Here is a 26,406-nt window from a genome sequence, read left to right on the forward strand (position 1 = left end):
TTTCTTTGCCTTCTTGTTTCAGCTCATCCTGTAAACAAATGCCTCTCTCGCAGTATTTTAGTGCCATGTTTTTCACGTCTTTGTGCTTTTATTTGGTGATTTCTCTATTTAAAATGGCCCCAAGCATAGTGCTGAAGTGCTGGTTAGTGCTCCTAAGGCCAGAAGGCTGGGATGCGCCTTACAGAGAAAAGGACGCGTTAGTTGAGCTTCAGGCCTGAGTTCTAGTGCGGATGGCCACGAGTTCAATGATAATGAATCAACAATGTAAATAAGGTGTCTTTAGGCAGAAACCCACACATAACAAGGTTATGTATTGATCGGTTGACGGAAATGTGACCCGAGGCTCACAGGAACCAAACCCTGTATCCTCTCAGGCGCAATGATTCGGTATTCGCTAATTCAGTGTTCCTGGAAACTTTATAGAACGTAAGCAACGTGCTTAAGGAGAATCGGCTGTATTTCATCCTGCCTCATAACCTGCCTTACCTAGGTTTTTAACTAAAGTGGCAGCAGTACATTGGGAGAGCCACACGGATGAAGCCCTTTCATTTCTAAGTATTTTTTTAAATTGAAGTATAGTTGATTTACAATGTTGTGTTAATTACTGCTGTACCGCAAAGTGATTCAGTTATATGTATATATCACATATGTATATATATATGTATACATATATGTATATATAGATAGATACATTCCTTTGACATCTCCAAGTATTTTGTGGCTTAGCCACTGGGAGCCCTGCCTGGCCAGCCTGTGGGTCTTGCAGGCAGTGCCCTCTGTTCCTGCTTTACCCTCCACAGAGGGGAGCCTGGCTAATCAGGAAACTCCTTCAAAAGGTAAACAGTGAGTAGAGTGTACATATGGTGGAAAACAAATGGCTCTTGGTACCATGTTATGGAAATTATCTCACTCAGGTAGATAAAGGAGCAGGGCGAACCCAGGTGGCACTGTTGAATCCCCTCCTTACATGGCCCATTCGTGACGTGTGTGCCAGCCTCTCTGAGAAAACTCCATCCCTACACTCAGTGCTCTCAGAACTGGACTGGCCCCCTGCTGAGTGGCGCTCTGTGTCAACTCTGCACCCCACCATGTCCGTGACTGCCTGCCAGGGCTTGGGGTTTGTGGTTTCACTGCTTGGGGTTGCGGGCACCATTGCCGCCACCTGCATGGACCAGTGGAGCACCCAGGATCTGTACAACAACCCGGTGACAGCTGTATTCAACTACCAAGGGCTGTGGCGCTCCTGTGTCCGAGAGAGCTCTGGGTTCACCGAGTGCCGGGGCTACTTCACCCTGCTGGGGCTGCCAGGTAAGGGCTGGTACCTGGCAGGATGTGGGGGAAGACGGAGGTGGACACGAGACAGCGGCCTCTGTCTGGCGCATCACAGAAGGGCCACGGGGGAGGGAGAAGCAAAAGCCTCCACCACCAAGGTAGGAACGGGAGTGCAGGAAACTTAGGGAGAGGAGCTTCCTAGAGCTGGTAGGGCTCCTGTATCCCTAACCGGATGGTACCCAGTTCTCCCCAATGGGCACATTTTTAAAATAACTCCTATGCAAGCAATAGCATTGTCTCAATCATCAACAGGAACACGACTCAGGAGGCCCAGATCATAGGCACTTCCTTCCTTTAGCCCTGAGATCTCCCCTCCCTGAGTTGGGGACTGTGAATCTCCTGAACAGAGTTTCATCTCCAGCCCCCCTTGTGCCTGGTCCCAGCTTCCAGGGGGCACCTCAGCATGCAGCAGCAACAGAAAGGGAACAGAGGAAAGGGACAGAGAAAAAGAACTGGGTGCTGCATTTCTCAGGGACAGGGGTGCCAGATGGGCCCCTTCTCTGTGTCTCCTGACCTCCGGAGTGTATTGGCCACATGGAACCAGCTTCAGGGCACTCTCTGCACAGAGGACCCTTGTAGAAAGTGCACTCCACTGTGCGGGGCAAAGGGGTGTGGGCTGTGATGTCCAGACTGACATATTAGCCACACAAGGATTTGTTTTCAAGGATTTGTAGATGGGTCATGTTAACTTGAAGAAAACTTCAAGTCTCGAGAGTAGAGAATGTTAAAAGTGTCTTTCACTCAGGTAACAGAGTAAGACAATGAATACACTTGTCATTTTATATTTCTTAGTTCTTTTTTCCTTCCATAAATATACATCAAAGTCTGAAGAGAGGCATTTCCTAAGGTGGACACAGTAAGGAGGATCAGAAATAGAAACTAGGGCTTCTCCTGCAGGAATTTCCCATTTGGCTGCAGGGTCAAGACTTAGACCCGCACAGAAGGTAAGAGGTAAAGACTCAGTGACGCAGTGACTCAGTCTTTCATACATTCCACACTTATGGATGGAGAGCTCACTACAACCTCAGGATTCTGTGGACCTGGTGCCCCCCACCCTAAAATGTGAAAGTGCACTGTGGGCTGGGTATGACAAGGTGACAAGTAAGGAGGACAGAAGGCCGGTGCTGCAGGAGATGAGATGAGGATGACCTGCTCAGGAAGAGACCCACCGAGAAGGAAATCCCACAAGTGACTCTTGAAAGGTAGTTAGGAGTTAGAGGGGCAGCATCCCAGGAGGAAAAACAGCATGGGCAAAGGCATGGGGGTGCTTCCACCCAAGTCTTACTTGGGAGAAAATGAAAGAATGACCTTGGCTGGAGAAGAGGGTTTTTACGGAGATGATGATGAAGAGCATCGAATGCCAAGCTAAGAGATGAACGGCCTGGGTGCAAACAGGAGAATGTGAGCCAGATCCGTGGGTGACCAGCTGCCGATTCAGTGGGGTCTCCCTCCACCAGGGACTGGAGGAAGGCGAGCCACTCCCACATCCCTATGTCCTGCTGACCCCTCCTGAGCTTCGAGGCTAACCATCTGCCCTTGGGATTCTCCCTCACCTCAAATGCAAAATGCCCCAAATCTCTCAGAGGTCTGGTCCATGGACCTGTGTCCATGCAGAGCTAGAGGCCACGAAGGAGAGAGTCAGCCTGAGGCCAACCTCTCGCGCACAGAGCACCCACGTGACATCTGAGGAGTCCGAAGGCTTCACAAAGGGCAAATAACAATGGCAGACCTGGCACTAGCACTTGAGCCAACAACTGCCTTGCAATATTTTGTGTAATCTCTACAAGCCACCCTGTGAACTTGGTGCTATCGCTACCACCTTTTTAGAAACAAGGAAGCTGAGCTGGAGTAACTTGCCCAAAGTCACATGCAAATGGAGCCAGGGCTCAGACCTGCCTGCACCTAAGCCCCAGCTTGCAGCCCTAACTGGGAGCCCCAAGGCTCTCAGACACAAAGCAGAAATCCCCAGTGCAAAGGCACCTTTCCTATCTTCCCCTCTTGCCTAAGATTGGGGTTGCAGTCTTGGGGAGTGTCCTGGACTAGCAACAGCTGTCAACAACCCCCGTAGTTATTTTGCAGGTCCAGAGAGGGAGACTTAGAAGGGCAAAGTGACTTGCCCACGTCCACAGAGCTAAAACTGAGCCAGACTGAAACTGCTCTAGGGCCTTCTCTTAGAAATTTTGTCTGTGTTCGTATGTGAAGATCCTGCGACTAGATAGTTCAGAGAAGGATTTTTCAAAGAGAATTTTGTAGGAATCGCTTTTAAAAGAAAAAAATTCTTGCAGCCCCTCAATGTTGATTTCAATTATATTCATTTTAGTGTCACTTTAATATAAACACGTATAACAATCGATTTAAATTCCTAATGCATATAAGTCTTATACAAGGACCAAAGCCACACCTGCAAATGTAATGTAAATACCACTAAAAAACTAATAAACACAAATGTCAAAATTCATCTGGTGTTAGGGATATTGTTGGTTTTCATTTGGAGTTTAACAGGACAAAGAGACAGCCTCAAGTCCGATTTTGTATTTCACCTCTCTCAATGTTTTGAGTTTAGTATTATTAATGCAGATTCTCTATTCACGTGGGTTTGTTTTACAAAATGATATTAATAAATTCGAGGTACTCACATCTTACACTTAGCCACCACCCCGTCAGAGAATCATCCTCTTGAGTCTGTGGTGATGAGGCATCTGTGACTTGCTGCTTTTTGCAATGGTCTTGTTCACTTGAGGTGAGGTTGGGATGTGGAACTACTGAATGTGGCTCTAAGGCTATCAACCCAATTGTTTCTGGAATTGGGGAGGAATACTCCTCTGCTGTGTATTTACCACCACTAACTGTTGCAATCGGGTTTATGCAAAGACAGGACAGAACAATGCTGCTGGTGATGCTGTGTATTGACCACCATGGCACAGGTGTCTGAGCTCATGGTGCCAGTGCCACAAGGTAGGGAGAAATTCCCCTGACTCCATTTCTATTTGAGCTGGAATGAACCCTTTGTTCAAGTAGCAGCTGAGGCTATCACTTCACTGACCCCTGATATAAACATGATCATAAACACCAAAATGAACCCAAACCATAAGTGGCTAGCCTGAGGATCTGGAACATACTTGTTTTAACTTCCTTTCCATTGCCATTGAAATGAAAGCACAGAATATTTAAATTTCCATGGAGAAGCTACATACTCCCAAGAACGCAAACACAGATACTCAAGCTCAGAGGGAAGAAATCAGGCACAGCCGAACCCTCCAGAGAAATCTGAGCCATAGGACTGGCAGCCAACCTTCCTAGACAAAGTCTTTTCACTAGAACCATCACTGGCAGCCACCCTGTCCTGGGCTGACCGGGTTTGAACAAGTTCTCCTCTTGGCAGGGATAAGGAAAGAAAGGCAAAGCCTTTGGTCCTCCTACACAGGCAGAAATAACAGGAAATAAACAATAACACAAAATAAATGTGTTAATTAATTTAAATTTTTAATTTTAAAAATTTTTTAAAAATTTTAAAACCCAGTAACACAGAAATCGTGGCACTAGAAAGAACGTTTATTTGTTCAACAAACATTTGTTGAGCACCTACTATGTCCCAAGCTGTCTGCACATGGGGAACATAGATATCAAAAGGCTCACAAATCTAGAAAGAGAGACAGAGGCTCAACAAACCATTGCAATGCAAGGTTTCTCAACCTCGGCACTGCTGACAGTTTAGGCCATGTAATTCTTTTTTGTAGGGTACGGTTCTGTGCATTGTAGGATATTTAGCAGCATCCCTGGCCTCCATCCACTAGATGGCAGTAGCAGCACCTCTCCCTCCCCAGTTGTGACAACAAAGATGTCTCCAGACGTTGCCATATACCTCCTGGGGCAAAAGCAGCCCCAGTTAAGAATCACTGCAATAAAGCATAGTCAGTGCCTTGTATGGTACAGGGTGCAGACATGAGGGAAGGGACTTCCTAAAGGAAATGACAGCTGAGATGAGTTACTAACAACAAGTATGAGTTACCCAGGATGATAAGGAGGTAAAGAATTTTCCAGAAAGAGAGGAACATCATTGGAAAAGACACAGTGGCATGAGAGAGTGTAGTGTATTAAGAGAATTAAAATAACTTAGACCTCTTTGTGAGGCAACACAATACAATATGTGTTAAACACTTAGGAATAATATCTTTAAATATTAGGCAAGGATCACTTCTCGGCCTTTTGGCTAAGATCAAGTGTAAATATCAGGCAAGGATAAAGATGAAAAAAGAGGTTTACTAAGAAAATTTTAAATGTCAATTAAATGGAAATATATACTACAGGTTCCTAGATAGGAATATTATAAAGATGTGAATTTGTTCCTAATTAATGTATAATAATAAATAATATAATTAACTAATTACATAATAATAAAATGTATTAAGACCTTACTCTGTGCTAGGCATTGGCTCAAGAAATTAGCATATGTTAATTTATATTTTAAAATATAATTTACATGGTTGTATAAATTTACATAAATTACCTTACACTTTAATTTTCACAGCAACACTATGAGGTAAGTAGTGGTATTACCTCCATTTTATAGATAAGGAAACTGAAGCACAAAAAGGCTGTAGAATTTGCCCAATAACACTGTAGTAGTTAGTAAGTGGCAGGTGAGAATTCAAACCCAGGAAGAATTTCTGCAGAGCGTAAGCTTGCGTGGATAACATTACAAGAATTCTAATCAAAATGCTAGTAAGAGTTTTCCTTTGGGACCTTGACAAAGTGGCTATCTATAAGAAGAAAGTAGATGAAATTAACTTTTAAATTTTTTTTTAAGAATAATACAAAAGTAAAGAGCTAACTCGGCCAGATATTCAACCAAATTCTAAAGTTGTGATAATTAAAAGGGTGTTTCAGCCCAAAGATGAACAGAAGGTCAATGGAACAAAGTCTAAAATTAGAAAGACATATACATGAATTTAATATAGATAGAGGAGGTTTTACAAAGCATGGGGAGAGGGAAGGTTATTCAGTAAGTGCTGTAAAAATTATTGATTAACTTTTTTGAGGGAAAAAAGAATCATAGACTATAAACCAAAATAGATTCCAGATTAATTAAATGTAAAGATACATAAAATACTTCTAAACTTTCTAAAATTCTAAAATAATTCTAATATCATTTCTAAATGGAAATTAAATTCTTAAGCATAGAAAAGAACAGTCATTTTACTACATCATTCAACAGATTTTTATTAAGCACGTATTATTATGCACCATGTAGTGTGAACATATAAATGGAATACGCTGTATTTTTTCTAGAACCATGAAAAACACTAAAAAGGAAATAATCGATGTGAAAAGGTCTTTTCAGTAATCATAGCAATATATTAAGATCCTTAACAAATAAATAATTCATATAAATTGATAGAAAAAAATGCTAAAATTCCAGCAAATAAATGAGGAAGAAGTACAAATTGACAACTCAAGAAAAGGGAAAAACAAATGCTCCATAAATATTTGTTTAAAAAATATAGTTTCAAACTCATTAGTAATCAAAGTAATGCAAATCAAAACAAGTGATCGTGTATAACTTACCAAATTCACAGTGTAGGTAAGGGTACAATGAGGCAAGATCTTTCAAATACTGCTGCTAGGAATAAAATTCATAGAAAAAAAATCTGCTTCTACATAAGAAAGATTTTTTAAAACCTCACACCCTTTGACATGTTAATTCCTCTCTTAGGAATCTGTCCTAAAAGAGTAATCAGAAATGCTAGCAAAGAGTTATGTGAAAAATGTTCATCATAACATTGTTTTTCATACAAAAAAAAAAAAAAAAAAACTGGGGAAGGGATATAATCTAACTATATAAGAATAGATTCTGTTTTAGTGAATAGTAGCACTTCTATATAATGGGATATTAATATACTAAATTAAATATATTAAACAATGTTTACAAAATACTTTAATTGCACATGTATTCAATCAAGTGAAAAGCACAGAACATTAAATTGTATAATCTCTTAATCATGTAAAAATATATACAGAGAATGGATTAAAAAGAAAGTATGCCAGATATTTTGTCTAGGATTTAAAACTGTAAGATTTTTTTTAATTTTCCCTGCTTCTAAATTTTCTATTTTGAGCACCAAAAGGTGGAGTCAGAAATTAAGAATATAAAGTGTGTTAACAGTTTAAAAGAAAAAAATCAATAGATGTATCAATCATTTGTCTTGCTAATAATACTAATTTTACTCCTCCTATATTCCTAGCTATGATATTTTATATTGCTATTTGATCACCATTTTGCCTAATAACCATAGATGGTGTTATATTTATATTCCTAAAATGAGGTAAAGAAAAGGTAAGGGAAATGTTTTCTCTAATGTCAGTAAAGTAATATAAGCTCCTGGAAATTTACAACCTGAAATGCCACCACCAGAAGCAAATTTAACGTTGAATATAGGGAGGATTCCCCCTAAGAAGTCAGCAAAAATTTTTGCTCCATTTTAAAGGTGATTAAACAAAGTTGTAACAACCCCATTATTGTTAAACACAATCAGACCATGAATTATTACCATTATTATTATATACTATTATAATCAGACCACAAACTATCACTATCATTAGAGATACAGTTAATATATTTTAACAAAGCCTATTGCCATGAACAAGAAAGCCAGATGTTCCTCTGCGGACCCCCATTCACTCTTTGGCAGTGACAGCTAAAGCAGTGGTCCACTCATTTTGGAGCACAGAAAACTCACCAGGAAGTGAAAAATCCCATCTTCCACATGTTTTAAAACATGTTAGTACTTATTTCATATTTTAAAAAGTGTATAGATTTAGAATTTCTCTCTATTTGTTCAGTATTCTGCCTAGGTAGAGGGAGCTTTAGTTCATCCTTTAAACTTAGTTTTTCCTTCCTCCAAAAACATAAAGTCACTGTCGCCATTTCAAACAAGAAAGAAAGCTTAATTCATTATTACCTGAATAACTTTGTTTTTTCTGTCCTGAAATTTTGCATAAAAACATTTGCATAGGAGAGTGAGTGGGGAAACTGCCATGAATCAGAATAGATAACTATAATAACTTTTTCGTTTTAATGTTTCCATTTTCAATCTACTGTTCTGGTGGTATTGTAGTCAATGTGTGGGGAGGGGGTAGACAGGTGTCATAAAATGAACAACTGGAAACCAAACTCTTACAGATCTCTTTGTGGATAAAAAGCCTGCCTCTTAGTTGAAAAAAAGAGAAAAATGAGCTGTGTCCACAGAGACAGTGGCAGAATCATTCCTGAATTACTCCAACATTTTCCAATTGAATCGGTCAATCCCTGTCCACCAGCAGAGACCAGAGTCACTTCTTCTAGCTGCCTTCTACCCACATTTCAGGCTTGGCCTTGTAGCTCAGTTCAGGGGATACAGAGCCATGACTTGACCTTAGTCATATAACTCTTGCTTGCTCTCTTCTTCTGGGTTTCCTGGCTCATTCTTCTTTCTCTACAAACACTGATCACAGAACTTAAAGCAAGGTGTACGGTTGAGGAGAGCATTGCCTCCATTCAAATCAGAGGGGAGACCTTGCATATTTGCTTTCTGTGTTTGCTGGGAATAAAGCCATGGGAGTGGTGGCTGGGTGCACCCAAGATAACATTGAAATGTCCAGATGCACAGGCCTGTTTCCGGGAGAACCTGTCCGCAGGCTAGAGATTGGGGTATGGGTGTGTGGCGCTGTGTATCAGGGCCTTGACATCCAGATTTGGGGAAAGTCTTATTAAAATGTGTCTGAATTCAGAAGCCAGACACACACCACCTACAGGAAGCAGCAGGTCCATCAATTCTCTAACATAATTCTAAAATCAAATTATGTAGACAAAACGCCATGGTTGATCTCCAGCCAAGTCTCTCTTTTGTGTGACTATATAATCCTGATATTTTGACCAACTGTAGTGAAAACCGTTTTTGCAAAATGTAGAAGATGACAGTGTGTGAGAACTGAAAGGGCTCTGAAGTGTTCTAGTTTAATCTGTCCATGTTACAGATGAAAAAACTGTGACCCACAGAGGTTGAGCCATTTGTCCCAATTCATGCAGCACACGGCGTGTTAGGGACAGTGTCAGGAGCAGATTCTAGGCCTCTCAGTAACCAGGTCAGGGTCTCTGGCCCAGCCTGCCCTGTTCCCTCCTCCTGGCCTTTGTGGAACTTCCATGTCTGCCTGCCACGTGGTCTTCACGTGGTTCTTGCAACAGGAGTGAAAGGGTGAGATGGCCGTCAACACAATGCCCTGCTTCTTCTCATCCCAGCTCCAATACCGGTGGACCGAGAGCCTATCTCTAGGATTTGGCTTCCTGTTCTCAAAAGAGGGGACAATTCTGCCTGCCTCTGTCACTCCATATGGAAACAGAGAAAGAGCCCCGGATTGGAAGTTGAGATGGGAGCTCCACCTTTGTCATCTTTAAAGTAGCTGTGGTTCAAGGCACTTGGGCAAGTTTCTTAACCTGTTTGTAGGTCGCTTGACTCACAGCCCCCCACCCCCAAAAATATGAGTGGGAAATAATAATACCTGCCCTACCTATTTCTATAAGAACAAAATGGAACTATGTCAGTGAAACGTGGTTTTAGTCGTGAGGAGAAAATGTTAACATCTGGTGTAAGAGGAGATTCCTGGAGCCGTTTTTTGTTTTTTTTTTTAAGGTAACTTGCCTCAATGAATATTAACATCATCTTTTATTTTTTTTTTTAATTTATTTATTTTTGGCTGCGTTGGGTCTTCATTGCTGCGTGCGGGCTTTTCTCTAGTTGCGGTGAGCAAGGGCTACTCTTCGTTGCGGTGCGCGGGCTTCTCATTGCGGTGGCTCCTCTTATTGCGAAGCATAGGCTCTAGGCACACGGGCGGGCTTCAGTAGTTGTGGCACGTGGGCTCAGTAGTTGTGGCTCACGGGCTCTAGAGCGCAGGCTCAGTAGTTGTGGTGCACGGGCTTAGTTGCTCCGCGACATGTGGGATCTTCCCGGACCAGGGCTCGAACCCGTGTGCCCTGAATTGGCAGGCAGATTCTTAACCACTGCGCCACCAGGGAAGCCCCAAGCCTTTTTTTTCTTAAGTGAGGTCAGGCGAAGTGGTTTCCTGTGATGAGCAGAGCCTAAAGGAAGGGCTTTTGGGGTGGGGGGGGGGGGGTCTCAGCTGTGCTTCTTCCCCAGATGGTGGCACCCTCGGGGCAGAGCCCGAGCCAGGGTGGGGCGGAGGTCCACCCAGACCGCCTCGCCCTCAAACCAGCTGGGTCTGCGCGGCTCAGCGGGACAAGTGCCTCTTGGGGCTGCTTCCCTAACAAATGAAAAAACAATGCCCTTGAACCAAGAGTGAAACTGAACTATCTAAGGAAAACACTGTGAGCAAACACCGAGGGCTGAGGGAAACCATCTAATCAGAGCAGCTCCCCGGGCGCACAGCAGGACGAAGGCGGCAGCTGGGCGGGAGGACGGGGACCCAGGCCATGTCCACCGCCACATGCCAAGTGGTGGGCTTCCTGCTGTCCATCCTGGGCCTGGCCGGCTGCATCGCCGCCACGGTGATGGACATGTGGAGCACCCAGGACCTGTACGACAACCCTGTCACCGCCGTGTTCCAGTACGAAGGGCTCTGGCGCAGCTGCGTGCAGCAGAGCTCCGGCTTCACCCAGTGCCGGCCCTACTTCACCATCCTGGGCCTGCCAGGTAGGCGAGGGCACAGGTGAGGCAGGGAAGGGCCTGCTTCTCTCACCGCAGCCAGGAGGGACTGGGTGAGATGGGCGCAGGGCATGACCCTCGCAGCACGGGCTCCGGATCAGAGGTGTGAATAAGAGGAGAAGTTGACCCTGTGTCAAAAAGGGCTATAGTTGTAGCGGTGAATATCGGCGATTTCATACTCAGGTCAAAGGAATTGCTAGTAAGGAAGCAGGTCATGAAAAGAATGGGTCTATCGTGAGGACAGGCTCATGATACTAGAATAGACCATGTTTCTCAAGGAGAAAAGTAATCGTGTGCATGTATGTGCATGTGACTTGCTCTTGCCTGCACACACATGGGAGTAGGTAGGACGGTGAATATTTTCTTACAGTCAAAAAAGTTTATTGGGAGCTAATATCATTTCATTATCAATTCAATTAACTTTTCCTTTGAAAAACTGGAGTCTCTGTAGGTGCCAGAAAGTATACATTGTCATTAAACTATAAATATCCTTTCTCTGCATTTGGGTTGAGAGGTTCTGGTATGCACTCCTAAAAAACAATACAATAATTATAGAACTGTAATGATATTATAATAATTTCAGAATATAAATATAATTATAAATGTGACATCGTTTCACCCCTGAAGATAAAATCAGCTAAGTCCCTGTTTCTCATACAGAGAGTTATTTCAAATAGGAATCATAGGAACTTTGCATTCTAGATATTAGAGCTCTACTTGTTTTTGTTTTTTTTTAAAGCAAAAAGAAATAAAAGGTCAGGCTAATCAGTGGCTCCAAGGAGTGGCCCAGATGTGAGTTTGGTGAGGAAAGGAAAACAGGGCTGGGTTTTGCCTCTCTGAAACAAACACTTTGTGGACAGGTAGATGGGAATAAATTTGCACAAAACTGTTAAGAGCCTGTGAAGCCCTTGAAATTGAATTGTAAAGAGTAATTCAACTAATTCATCTCCATGTGCAGAAAGAAATAGAAGGTGGGTGGCAGAGTGGAAGAATTGGGGTATTGACTCCATTTTTAGAAGCCACTTGTGTTGCAGGACAGACCGATCACTGACTGAGACCTGCTTAGAGAATCAAGGGAGGTAGAACCTGGCCGGAGGGAAGGAAACCCTAGAGGAGGAATGATGCTATAGCGTGAGGGCAAAGGTCAGAAGGGAGGAGATGCGAGACCGTGGATTGTTGAGGTGCTAGCTAATTTTAACTATTAAATGAAAAAATAAGATTGACCTTATGTTGAAAATTAAGGCATGACATTCCATGACTTCAGCTAGTTAAGCTCTTCCCAGGGCCCCATCACATGTTATCAATCTCTTGCTCATTCTGTATCTTTCTACACATGGGGCTCCCAAATATTCCCACTCTCCTAAATGGCCAGACCCCATCACTGCCACTCTCATTGTCTTTCCTGTTCTACCAAGGGATCCCATCCTCCCTGAGCCCTCCCAGAATCTCTCCTCATCTCCCCACCTCTCTGCAGAACAAGATCCCCTCCTTCCCTCCCGCCCAAGGCCGACCTCTCCACCCTGGCTGTGAATGCCCCACACCCTCCTGTCTGGCCATCACCGCTGATCAGCCCCTCTCTTTTTGCCTCTTTCATCTTTCCTCCTCTCTTATGCTTATATCCTCCTTTCCTGGAAAACCTTCTCTTGATTCGGATCATTGTCAATTTTTGTCTCTCCCTGGCTCACTGACAATCAAATTAAAAGACTAAATTTTTCTACCACCCCTCACTCTTAACCTCTCACAATCTGGTTTCTATCCTTCATCTCTTTAGAGTGTTTTCTGCTTTGACTGTGGCAGAAGGTCGGGCAGAATCTTCCAGTCACCACCTTCCAGTTCTCACCTCTCATCTCCCTGGATATTTCAAGACCTAAACAGCTTCCATGGTTCCCCACTCCCAGCTTAATTAGGTGCAGACACGACAGCCTGACACCCACGCCCTCCTGCATTGCTCACCTCCCTTCCCTGACCCATCTCTTACCAGCCCTTTGCCCACAGCCTAAGGTTTTCCCTGTCCATTTACTATACCTTGAGCTTGGTCCTGGATACCCATTGCCCCTGCTGCCCAAATGTCCCCCCTCTTGCACCCCAACTGCCATCTGCACAAATCTTCCCATATGTGAGGTCCAGCTCAAATACCATCTCCTCCCTGAAGAAGCCTCCTCACATCCCCAAGTTAAAAAGGATCCCACAGATCTCTGTACCACATCCTGTACCGCTCCTGACAACTGCTCACAAATCTGAAACTCTGAAAAGCTCCAGGCAGCCTTCACAGAGGGGGACCCCAGCCCTGCCGGTCTGCGTCGGGGGAACAGGATCCCACCAAAAGCCAGGAAAGACATTTCTTGGGACTGAGTTTGTGGAAGAGGAGATACTTTAAATCGTTGATCATGTATGGCCTTGGAGAACAGTGTGGATTTAAGAATAGCCAGTCCTCAAGGCAGCAGGAGTGACTTCAGTGTCAATTGGCATCCTGAAATGCAAATATTTTTTTGATGACTTAAGACGTAGCTGACTGACTGAGATGAGGGAAGGGTGGCAGGATTACCAGGAGAAAAGGATAGAAAGAAACTCAAAAGCTAAAGGCAGGAACATAAGGCAATGAAGCAGCCAGAGAGGAGGCCAGAGGATGGCTTGTGGACACTTGCGGGGCTCCCAGGGGGACTGAAAGGAGTAACATGAACCAGCCAGGACCCAGCGCCTAGGGGGGACTCGGCCAGTGGAAACGGCTGCTGAAAGCATGCTCTTGAGCATGATAAAGGGCCTTGGGAAGAGACACCTGAAGCAGAGGAGCCGGGAGAAATGCCCAGAGGTAGAAATGAAAGGTTGCAGAGAGTTTAATTTTGACCTGGAACTCAGGGAAGTAAGCTTTCAAGTGCTGTAAAGGCATGAGGCAGATACCAATATAATGCTTTAACCATCGTAATCATCACAACCAATTATTCAATTCTTCCTAAGTAGAAGCTCTTTTCTTGCAAAAATCTCACTTAACTTTTCATTCATCTGATAAAAATGTATCACTTTTAGTTGGAACTGACAGCCATAGAATAACCTGATTCCATTCATCTAGCTGTACTACGTAATCTACAGAGAGATGAATGAGGTAAATGGTGGTGGTAGCAGGACTGTTTACCTGTATATTACAAGCGTTATATAATTTATAGCCCAAGATTCTCTCCACTGGATTCTAAACAGCCAATGTAGCATGTAATTCTACAGAGACAATGCCCAGAAATAAAAACAGCTCTGGTTTATTGGACTGCACATAAACTCTCCAGTTTAATCTTCACAACAATACAAGGAAAGAAGTATTAGCTTTATTTTTTACAAAAGTGGAAACTGAGGCTCAGAGAGGGAGGCAAGATAACATGCCCAAGCTCCCATGGGTAGAAGATGGCAGAAGCAGGGTATGAACACACGGCTGAAAAGACTTCCAAATCGTGTCTTTTCCCCTGTCCATGCTCATTCCAGCTAGAAGGGGCTTCCTTATGGTTGAAGAGATTGAGCACAATAAGAGTAGAGGGTACCTCGGCACCTTGACCCATTTATAGCAATATCATTAACAATGCAAAATTAAGAATACTAAGTTTAAAGAGTGGATGACTTGTGTGTCATTCCCACTTCCCCGCCCTGGAGACAGTGGGAAGAAAAAGAAAAGGGCAGTCAATGAGCAGGGTGGAGAGGAGGCCTGGCAGACTCAGGTCTCTGGCCTCCATGATGGTATCATAGTCAAGCACTGTTTTTTCTAACGTGTTTGCAAATATTTGGACTGAATTTGGTGCAGTGGCAGGGCCCTATGGCTAGAGGCGAGTGAGTTGGTATCAAGGGTATAGCTTGGCCACCTACATCTCTTGACCTCGTGTTCTCCAGGTGTGCAGTGCCTCACAGGAAGGCATTTGTGTGAAAGTGCTCTGCGACCCATTTACAAGATCTGGCTCTTGGCATCATTAAATCATTACTGTCATGTCTATACCACCCAAAGCTCTCGAACAGGACATTCTATCTTCCAGGTTTTTTTCTTCTCCAAAATCAAACACCTTTTATGAATCTAAATATCCAAAGAAAAAATTATTTAGGATCCTTTTTTCTCCTTTCCATCCCCCATTCCACCTGTGTTCTGAACACTTCACTGGTTCTCAGCCTCTTTGCAGGCACTGAGGGTCTTGATTTTTTTCACACAACTGGCTGCATTTCCCCTTTACCACCTCAATGTGAAAAAACAACAGCCACTGGAGAGCTAGGGAGTTTCCCATCAACTTGTCAATCATATTTACACACACGGCAATGGCTGGGGGGAGAGCGGTTAAGGAAACCACATTTAACAGAGAGAACAATTCCACAAAATCTAAAATCCATAAGGGAAAAAAATATGAAACTGTTCTTATGTATCCTTTCTAAAGGAGCTGCCTTGTTTACTTCTTCTTACTATTGGCTGAATGTTTCACATAAAGTCATGATTCTGTGAAACCAGCTTGTCTTTCCCCAATGTCAGGTGGAAGAAACTGGCCCTAAAAGGTAGAATGATTATAAGTTAGTTGTAAAGTTGAAATGAGATCTGGGGGAACCTCTTGGTCAAGCTGCTTTCCTTTTCTTCAAAAAAGAGACATGTTTTAGCACAAACATGCCTTTTTCAACATGTGGACAAACATCTAAATGTGTACACACTATTGTACCTCTGAAGGTGATCCCACAGAGAACTGAGAACACATCTACAAAGCCCAAGGAAACCTGTACCTTACATATAAAAGGAAGTCGTTGCTCTGATTTCTCTATTATCAAAGCTATGTAGACCCAGGAATCAGGACGCCTCCTCAGCCTGTGGCTTTGATAGCGGAGGCAGCCATCCACAAAGCATCACACCCTAGCATGGACCAGTCAGTGGTGGGGCATCATTTCCTGGTGGGGACACACACGGTCAGAGTTATGTAGTTGGAGCCCACCTTAGAGTTGGAAAGGAAGGGCAATAGGATAGGAGCTGCCTACGCTGCTTCCACCATCAGCCCACTCATCGCCTGCCAGACCCTGAGCCCATTTTTCCTGATCTTCCCCCCTACCTTGGTCCAGGCCTTTCTCTTCCCCCTCTTCTCAAGTCTTCTTCCACTCCTTCCCTTCACACTCTCTCACCCATGGCTTTCAAATCCTCAACCATATTTTATCACCATATGAGAGGATTCAGGTTTGTACACGGTTAGCACAAACCAAAGCCATGTCGGGTTGGAGAGAGATAACTGTTTTTTTTCAAATTGTTTTATTTTTTTAAATTAATTTTTATACAATTTTTAAAGCTTACTTTCCAGTTACAGCTATTACCAAATGTTGGTTACATTCCCCGTGTTGTTCAATACATCCTTGTAGCCTAGATTACACCCAATAGTTTGTATCTCCCACTCCCACACCCCTATATTGCCCCTCCCCCTCTCCCCACTGGTAACCACTAGTTTGTTCTCTATGGAGAGATAACTTCTTTTTAAGGAAGGGGAAGAAACTAAAACTTACTGAGGCTGGCTTAGTTCCATGCTGGGGCCAAGCAGCATCTGATCCTCACAACATTTCTTTTCAAGAAATATCTCTATCCCACTCCAGAGTTGAGGAGACTTGGCTTCCGTGAGGTTAAAAGACTCGCCTAATGACACTCACCTGGTATCATGAAGTCTGCAGGATTTCATGAGATACACAGGACCTCCATATCGGTTCCCTGGGATCTCTGGAGAATCGAGGCCTTCCTACCTTGTTCTGAAGGTCTGGGGTCTGGCCTCAGACTTCCCTCCTCTGGGATCCCCTCCTTTGGGCTCCTCCACCAGCCATTCCAACCTTCAACCTGAAGCCAAGCTGTGCCTGAAGGTATGGGTCCTCCCCGTCCCCACCCCAACAAAGGCCCCATGTCCAGTCTTTGGCACTTTGTGACTTGCGGTCTCATCAGCCCCACCCACACCCCCTAGCCAGCTTAGTGATGTCAGCCACTGGGAACTCTTTCCTCTCAACTCCCCATTCTGAGCACCTCCTCCTAAGCCCTCTTGAGGGCTGTTTTCTCAGATCATTCCTTGCAATTTTATGTCACTGAACAATTAAGTGAAAATCCCTAGGGATCAGGGCAAACCATTAACATTTCTTTAAAAGTTTCCCCAGGAGAGGCTAAGGTACAGCCAGGATTGGGAACGATGCCTTGCCTGTCAGTTCATAGCTACTTTGGGGGAATAAGATATATTGCAATGGTGTGGGGTGGGGGTGGGGTACACTGAGTTCCCATTTTTCTGTTTGCTTCTGTCAGCCCTGAATCCTGCCCACCCTTCATGTCTGATAATACGTCTTTGTTCGTTGGAAAGAATGCTGTAGTCACACCTTTGGTGCAGGGAATCAGTTTATAGAACCCGTTGACTCACCTGTTATCAGCTGATAAGCCTATGCCTCTTGCTCAGAATATCAAATAAGAGACAATTATACTCCAATAAAGATGTTTAAAAAAAAAAAGAGAGAGAGACAGAGAGGCTAAAAGAGAAATCTACCTCCTTTGGAAGCAATTCCTCTGGTGACTTATCCTTGGAGACGGATTAGTATTCCAGGTGGTAGAATATTCCAGATGGAAAGGAAGTTTGGGTCACCACCATGCATCTCCATGGTCATTACTAGACATAGGGGAGTTCTAGCAATGAGTAGTGAAGAACATTTCCCCTTGCTTCCTGGCAGCTGCCCCCATCACAGCTCCCACCCTCAGAAGAACACCCACAAGGGGTCTCCAAAGCAAGGAAGATCTTGGTTCATCCATCCAGGTCAAGAGTTGTGGCTCTGACAGTGGCCCCACAAGATATAAGACAATGTTGTGTCTTTGCCCAACCACAGGCTAAAAGAAAGTGTAAGCTAACCCTAACCCTAGAAGGAGATTCTAAAAAATAAAAAGGAGCTCAGGGTCAGGGTGGACCCCGGTTCAAAGCAGGTACCAGTGTTCATCAGAAATCCAGAGATCAAGAGAGAGCAGTAAAGAATGAGGTCTTGTCATGCAAACCTGACCCAGCAAAGGCAAGAGGGCATCTGAGAGCCTGAGGCAAAGGCTGTCTTTGCAAAGGCAAAGACAGGCTGGCTAGGGCTTCAGTACCCAAGGAATCCTGTGGCACACACAGCAGCAGCTGCTCTGCACATCAGGCAAGCCTGGTGCTTTTACCTCCCACCAGCTGGCATCGTCATCCCTTCTAATCCAACAATGTCAGGGAAGACCACATACTTCAGCCACAACCACAGCACATATGTGGTATGTTTTCGGGGACAAATAGTAGAACCACTCAATTAAAGAGATTCAATGACCCCATCTTTGCCAACAGTCCAGGATAAGTAAAATTTTTCATAGAATGAGGAAGGGATATTTTTTATCCTACTTGGTTAATATTGTTTATTTGGCTGGTTGATTGGTTGATTGGTTGGTTGGTTGGCTGGTTGGTTGGTTGGTTGATTGGGTTTTGGTTGTTTTAACCAGATGCCTTGCCAGGTGCTTCTCAAAAGGGATAAAAGATTTTGTTCTCTGAATGGCTTAAGTCTTAAAATATCAGAACAAGAGCAGTTTTTAAAACCTTTAACAGGTTCCTGAGTAGATTTGAAGTTCATAAGAGCCCCATGAGGACAAGACGGAAGGAAAGTCAAAGTCCCTTCCTCCTCTCATAAGTCCAGTTTTCTGGTAGCAACATGCAAAAATAGAAGAGCGCTGAGGGTATTTCCTGAAGTCTGGGGTTGCCCCACAAATTTCCTCTCCATAGCTGTCCTGAACCACAGCCTTAGAATTTAATTGTGTGTGTGAAAGAGAGCTAGAACCTCACCATGAGTGACTGTCAGAAAGGGGTTCTATTATGATTTCTTAGCCAAAGTACTCCCAAGGTGAAAAGAAATTTGAGGTTCAGGATTTCCAGTGAAAATATAATCTTTCCAGGTTGTAAGCTGCTTGAAGACAGAGATTATTTCTCATGAAATTTTATTCTTCCTACAGCATCTGGCAAAGGGCTTTTCAGAGAATTTGAGCTTAAGAATACATGATGGATGAATGAATGAATGAATTCATGGATGAGCGCATGAATCTGTTAACGTTTGACTATGAGAGTATACCAACATGTGTTGGATGAATACACAAAGGTATAAATAAATACACAAGTAGATGTCACATGCTTGCATTTGTTAATGAGAGAATGGATGGGGTGTTTGTTCCCAGTATGAGTGGGGTCAACATAGCCATTGGGCAAGGCTTTGGAAAACAGAGGTGACACACTAGAGCCCTCTTATATTAAGGAGTGGATCCAGAGGCCACTCTTAAGCCCTCATGAGTTCTTTTCACCTTACTGGGGCCACCGTGGCTCTAGCATCAGGAAACTGCAAGCCCAAGACGCTAATGTTCATCAATTCTTCTAGGAATGAATGGTCAGATCCTGGAAGATTGATCCACACCGTACACCAACACATTTACCCCCAGAATATAGTGGTTAATAGGACCAAGACTGATGATGGATGCTTATAGAAATCTCTTCCCAGCAGGGAAGCAAAGTTAAAAGCAGAAGTTTCTTTAGGGAGAAGAGAATCAGAATTAAGTGAATGGAAGTCAATGGCACAGAACTAGAGTAGCTGGTTACCATTGTCTCGCTACCTGATGAGAAAGTTGCCGGGGCCTCCATTCCTCAGACACTGCAGAAGGCTCTTTAATGAATTGTGCATGATCTACCTCTCCTGTTTTCAATATCTTTCATTGATTTCCAATTCTTCCATTATGACAAATTGTTTTATGATACACACGTTAGAGTGAATAAGCAGGCAGCTCCCCTGATATTGGCCATATTTGAGATGAAATCTTCCCAAAGAGATTGGAGAGAATTCCTCCCAGGGCTCCCTTGTCTTGAGAGTCACATTTATAAATAATCTCCTGGGACAGGTAATTCCCTGAGATGACATTTGGAGAATATTCCTTTATACATTCTTAGCATCCATTTCAGAGGATGACATTTTATGGTCTAGTCTCCAAGTTTGAAGGATACATTCTGTTAGGAGCTTACAGATCCCTATACCTTGCTGGCAGCCAGAACTCTACCTGTTTTTCAAGGATAAAGTATCTCAGAGCAATGTATTGTGATGGGAAAATAACCATTTTGAAGCAGTTCCAGGTTTGACCCCCAGCTCTGCCTTTCCTTTGATATGTGTCTTTAGGCAGCTTATTTAACCTCTGAGTCTCAATTTCTTCAATTATAAAATAGAGATAATAATATTACCTACATTGCAAGGGAGTTTTTATATGGATTCAATCTCTTAACGTTGAAAAGTCCCTAATAGCTTTCAATTAAAAGTAGCAGTTGGCTATGACAACTAGGATAGGACAGAGCTCTCTGCTTTGCTTCACATGGTTCTTCAGTTCTGCTTTACCAGAACTACCCATGCTAGTGGCCTTTCCCTCTGGAAGACACAAGAACTAATTTATCTTCCTTTTGTAAAATGAATTATGCTTGTGGTGGACATGTTTAATGACTTTCTTTCCCCACTTTGGCATAAGCTCCGTGAGGGCAGAGACCATATCTGACCTGTTACTCACCATCATCCCCATGCCTAGTCATGCAGGCTCAGTAAAAAACTGTTGGGATGAGTCACTGCACATTAAGGTTGCACTAGAAACCTCTTTGGAAATATCTGGAGGGGAGGTCACTGCAGGAGAGTCCCAGCAGGACGTACAGCTTCCATTGATTCCTGGAAAGGGAACTGCTGATAAACTGTGGTTGTGCTGAAAGGCCTGAGATTGATATAATTGATATAATCATCTTTTTATGTAGACCCCAAACCTACAGCTCACCATGACCTTAGTAGTCCCTTTGGGAGGAGGCAACAATACAGTGCCCCTGGTATACTACCTAGTGACCTTGCTTCATTATAGGCTGTAAATGAGTATTGAGCTTTCTGGAATTGGACACAACCCTATGAAGCATTGCGTTCCTATGGAAAGACTAGAGAAGAAAGATGTTTGGGTTAGAAGTCAAAGCAACACAGTCTTACTATAAGCTCTATCAATAATTTTTAATGGCACCTTAGTCAAGCCACTTCCCCTTCTTGGACCCCAGGTTATCAGGCTTTAAAATGAGGACATGAAATAGCTAAATTCCCTTGGCCCTCCCAGCTCCAACAGTTCATAATTTTCTCATTCTATAGACTTCTGCGTGCATGTCTTTCATCAATCAGGGGAGTGTAAGCGATGGTTTTGCATTTTTCACTATTTCATATCCCCTGATGATGAGAAGGTTCACAGTTTATGGGCTTGCCATTTCTCAGCGGTTTGGTGCTGGTTGGTTGTAGTTGTTTTGTTGTATTAAACCAGAGCCTAATCAATCACGTTGAGGTGGTCTTACTTGTCTGCTTGTGTCTTGCCCCTTGACCCGCAGCCATGCTGCAGGCAGTGCGAGCCCTGATGATTGTGGGCATCGTCCTGAGTGTCATCGGCCTCCTGGTGGCCATCTTCGCCCTAAAGTGCATCCGCATTGGCAACATGGATGACTCTGCCAAAGCCAAAATGACACTTACCTCCGGGATCATGTTCATCATCTCAGGTAAACAAGGAGCCTGGGGTTCCCTCTCTCAAATGCGCATCCAGGAATGTCAAAGGAAAATCATTCTGACAGAGGACAGGGCTTCTCCCTAGTGAGCATGGTTTGAATATGGATCCGAGCTTTACACACTGGGATTCAAGATCTGAGATTAAGGCTCACTTACACTCTACAGAATTATCATGAGTGCTGATGTCCCTCTTAGCTGCCACCTTCACCTCATTATGAGAGATTCTCAACTCTAGGTAGACATGTGACTCAATCCCTAAAGGCATTATTTTGGTGAGACTTTAGAAAATGATTTTAAGTGAAAAGCCCTTGACATCATCAAAGGACCAGGCCCAAAATATTTGTACTACTGATACCTGGTCCCAAGATGGAAAATCTCTTTCTGCGCACGTACACATCCTTCCTCAACTAGAGAGATAAGAGAGGGTAGGCACCTAGCACAGGGTCTGACTCATAGTGGGAATTCAATAATCGATGCTTGGATTGACCATCCTATTATAGGAATGGAATATTCTGCAGCCTGCTCCTCTAAACTCGTTTAAACATACATTGCCTCACAAACAATGTGATCCATTTAAAGCTGACTCCGGAGTTTTCTTGTTCTTGCCCACAGGTCTCTGTGCAATCGCTGGAGTGTCTGTGTTTGCCAACATGCTGGTTACTAACTTCTGGATGTCCACAGCTAACATGTACACCAGCATGGGTGGGATGGTGCAGACCGTCCAGACCAGGTAACCTCCTAATCGAGTCTCAGTATTCCATGGTGAACATTGTTGTAAAAATCCGATTAAACACGTATGCCTAATGTGACTGTCAGCGCCTGAAATAGCAAAAATTTATCAGAGGCAACCATGCCATATCATAAATCAACAATGATCTGTAAATTCATAAACTTCATTTCAGTGAAATATCCTTGGTGATATGACTTGAGGCTGATCTGACATTTGCATTGAAATACAGCGACAGTTCACAGTATTTATCTAACACTCTTACACAGGCCCCATTGTGGTGGCAATGAAACAGGCACTGTTAACCCAAGCATGTAAATGGGCATCACCCCCGCGTCTCCAGTCCATGACGGGAACCCAGCTAGGGACAGGGAAAAGCTGGAATCGAAATGAGGGAGGTGCGGTACAGATGAGAAAAGTAATGTTTCTTCCTTGTATGGCTGCTCTTTCTCGCATTCATTAATTCATTCATTCTACAAATGTATTGAACACCTGCTGTGGGCCAGGAACTCTTCTGAGGTCTGGGGATAACGACAAGGTCCTCGTTCTCACGGAGGTCACGGTCTAGTGGAGGGAGATGAAACCTCACTGTAATTTGGTGTCGGAAGCAGAGTAGAACTTTTCAAAGATGGAAGAGCAATTCCAATACCTATATTCATTTAGCCACTTCAAAGGGATGTATTTCATAGCAAGAAGCAGCAGCAAATTCCTGAAGGAGAAAGATCTTGTTCTGGGAGAGCAATGTAAATATTATACCTAAGTGACCCGTCATCTCTGGAGCGGATACACTTGGTATTTCTCTAGCAACACCATCATGGGAGACAGATGGGCGTGAGCACGTGATAAATCCATTACTCTCTGGCTCCCTGGAACTCCACTCGCCATCCATGTTCCTGCTTTATTTCAAGAACAGGAAAAAATGTGATCCCCATAAGCTGCCCTCATCCTCCTTTACCGTCCTCCCATGGTCTCTTGACTACAAGGGCAACTTAGAAGCATGCTGATCAACTCGTCCTGGTTTTCCTGGGATTTTCCCAGTTTTAGCACTGATAGTCCCAGATCCTGGGAAACTTCTCTGTCACAGGCATATCAGGATGGTTGATCACCCTATTTTGAAGAGCCCGCCTTGGCCGCAGTATCTGGGTGCCTAGTGTCACTGCCCCTGCCCGAGGAGTCACCCACCCGCCTGGCACCCAGCGCTAATGCCCGCCATCGCTCTCTTACGCCGTCTCCTTAGAACATTCCCGTGTCCCTTGGGCAGGCAACTTCAGAGATTTTGTTCTCAGACAATCCTGTTTTGATGTAATTGAGTCCCACTGGAGGCAACCCTCCAAGGAGAAGAGCACCAGCCTTGGCGGACTGGAACAGAAGCACCCTGAGGGTGGGGTCTGTGTCCGTTCTGTTCACCCCTGTGTCCCAGTGCCAGGCAGTGCCAGGCACATAGTAAGAGCTCAATAAATACTTGTTGAACAAATGAGTAAAGAAATGAATGAAAGAATGACTGGTCTCTTCACATTAGTTCTTTCTAAAGATAATGCTCCTACCGGCATGGACGGTTACCAGGGTTACTTGAGTTAGAGAAGATAAAGGCTTCTTGGCCCACAGTAAGAACCCAAGAGACCAAAATTCCTTCTGAAATAATAACTTGAGACTGATCCCATAATGTCTCAAACTTCTCTTACCAAACCGTCAAGACACTTCCCTTTGCCAATAGGGAGGGAGGGGGATTTCCTGAGATGTTTCTCTGAAATTAGAAGTTTACAATTAATTCTATGCCTGAGTGATGCTAGGGGCCTAAGAATCCCACAGCTGTTTTGCTGAGTAACTTCAGTCCCAATTCTGTTCTCCAGGACACCTGATGCAATTGACTGCGACCCAAAGGGCTGTGTTCAGGGGCGGGCTGGGATAGATGTGGAATCCAAAAGTGGGGACAGAGAGGATGGGCATGGCCAGGTCCACTGGGTAGAGCCCGGGGAGTTGAGTCAACCACATTCACAGCCACCGTCTCCCCACCCAGGTACACCTTTGGTGCGGCTCTGTTTGTTGGCTGGGTCGCTGGAGGCCTCACGCTAATTGGGGGCGTGCTCATGTGCATCGCTTGCCGGGGCCTGGCGCCGGAGGAAACCAAGTGAGTCTCCCCATCCCAATGCAATCAGACGTTTTATCCAAGTCCATTTTAACACATCATTTGCAGGCAGAATGATCAGTATAGGTACATGGAAGAACTCTACTGACAAAAGGATCATGAACTTTATCTTTTATGAGGAGACCTAAAGAACAGAACAGGCCTATTTCAGCCTGAGCAGATTTAGAAATGATGCTATTGAAGGAAAAAACCCAGCCCTCTAGGTTTCCCCCCGACTCCAGTATTCTGTAACTCAATGGTTCTCAGCTGGGAGCAATCTTACCCACCTTCCACCCCCCACCCACCCCTGCCCTGGTCCCCAGGAGATATTGGGCAACATCTGAAGACTCTTGATTGTTACAGCTTTGGGGTGGAAGGGTTGGGTGATACTGGAATCCAGTGGGTATAGGCCAGGGATGCTGTTAAATATCCTACAAAGCGCAGGACAGGTCCCTACAACAAAGAAGTATCCGTTCCAAAATGTTAGTAGCACTGCTGTTGAGAATACCTGTTGTACCTCTATAACTGGGCCTGGGGTTGGGAGACCTGGATCCCAGTCAGGCTCTCCTGCTTACCAGTCCCGTGACCTCTAGCCCGTCATTTGCCCTCTCTGAGCCTCTGTTACCTCATCACGTACTAAGCAGATTAGGGGAGATGGGTTGCATGTAAATACCTCCCAGCTCACAAATTCTATGATTCTTTGGCATAACCATGTTCCCCTGGACATCATTTCTGGTTCAGCTTCATCTTAACTGATGAACAGAGGGAACTCTCTAGTCACTAACCCCCCAGCTCTAATACAAAGCAAGAAATTCTGCTCCACCGCAGAGGCTGAAAAGCCAGTGTCCCAAAGCCCAGGGAAGCAACTGTCTCAGTTTGCCCAGGACTAAGGGTTTCCTGGGACACTGGACTTTCAGTGCTAAAAGTCAGACATCCTAGGGAAAATGAGTAGTTTGTCCTCCTACCAAATACATCTATGGTCATAGAATGTTTCTTTTGCTTTCAGCTACAAAGCCGTCTCTTATCATGCCTCGGGCCACAATGTTGCCTACAGGCCTGGAGGCTTCAAAGCCAGCACTGGCTTTGAGTCCAACACCAAAACCAAGAAGATATACGATGGGGGTGCCCGCACAGAAGATGAGGGGCAATCTCATCCTTCCAAGTACGACTACGTGTAGCCCTCCAAGACACCTCGGCAGGAGCAGAAGAAATCCCCCAACTAGAGCTCACCCAAAAACAAGGAATTTTTACCTTGATTTCCCATTGCTTTTGACTCACAGTTGGAAGTTAGAAAGCCTTGGTTTCACCTGTGGTGAGGCCAGATGGTCTTGGCCACCGTTCTCTGTCTCTAAGTGTTCCATCACAAAACAGCTGAGTTATCAGATGTACATTAGAGGCTATATCCCACATTTTCCAATCCTCTTATTTCTTTTTTTTTTAACATAACCTTTTTAATCTGATGATAGAATGTAGTTTGAATTCCAGCAGTCACTTAGGTAATTTAGGCAGACTCTCCCTCCTCCTTCTAGCCAATGGCCCATTGATGATCTATTTCCCAACTCATCCCCCAGAACAATTCTGAAAGGAAAAAAAGAGTCAATCAAAAGACATCATATTCTGCTATTTGATTTTTGCCCCTTCCCCCCACCCCCGCCCTAACTTGGCTACTAATAAACACTGATTGAAGGAGAGTTGGTAGGGAAAAATATTTATCATATCTGCAGATCATTATCTGAGTTTTCTTCCACTATGATCTTGAACATTACTTGGACCAAAGTGATTTCAGTTTGAGGAAACCAACCTTTTCCACTTCTGCTAACATCTGCTAATTCTAGCTGGAATCCCCACTGCAGGTCCTCTTTCTGTCACAGGCCAGAAACTGTCCGTAGAGGAATGAGAAAAGAATTTTTTTCTTTTTCCTCTTTTTTTTTTTTTTTGGTAATCTAAATATATTTGGTATTCTAAATATA

At 44.0% G+C, this 26,406-nt stretch overlaps 1 protein-coding gene across 2 annotated transcripts; it reads left to right on the top strand.

Annotated features, from left to right (window-relative positions):
* Positions 1–1,088: 1,088 nt before the first annotated feature.
* CLDN18 (claudin 18) lies at positions 1,089–25,614 on the top strand. 2 transcript variants are annotated; one of them, XM_057545960.1, is made up of 5 exons: positions 1,089–1,308; positions 21,413–21,577; positions 22,197–22,314; positions 24,329–24,439; positions 25,443–25,614. In XM_057545960.1, exons 1-5 carry the CDS (start codon positions 1,089–1,091, stop codon positions 25,612–25,614), a joined length of 786 nt encoding a protein of 261 aa, XP_057401943.1. The 2 variants fall into 2 exon arrangements, with proteins under 2 accessions (XP_057401943.1, XP_007170412.1); XM_007170350.2 differs by lacking the exon at positions 1,089–1,308 and adding an exon at positions 10,796–11,015.
* The last annotated feature ends 792 nt before the right edge of the window (positions 25,615–26,406 follow it).

Source organism: Balaenoptera acutorostrata, chromosome 4 (assembly GCF_949987535.1).
Source record: "Balaenoptera acutorostrata chromosome 4, mBalAcu1.1, whole genome shotgun sequence".
NCBI classification, from domain to species: domain Eukaryota; kingdom Metazoa; phylum Chordata; class Mammalia; order Artiodactyla; family Balaenopteridae; genus Balaenoptera; species Balaenoptera acutorostrata.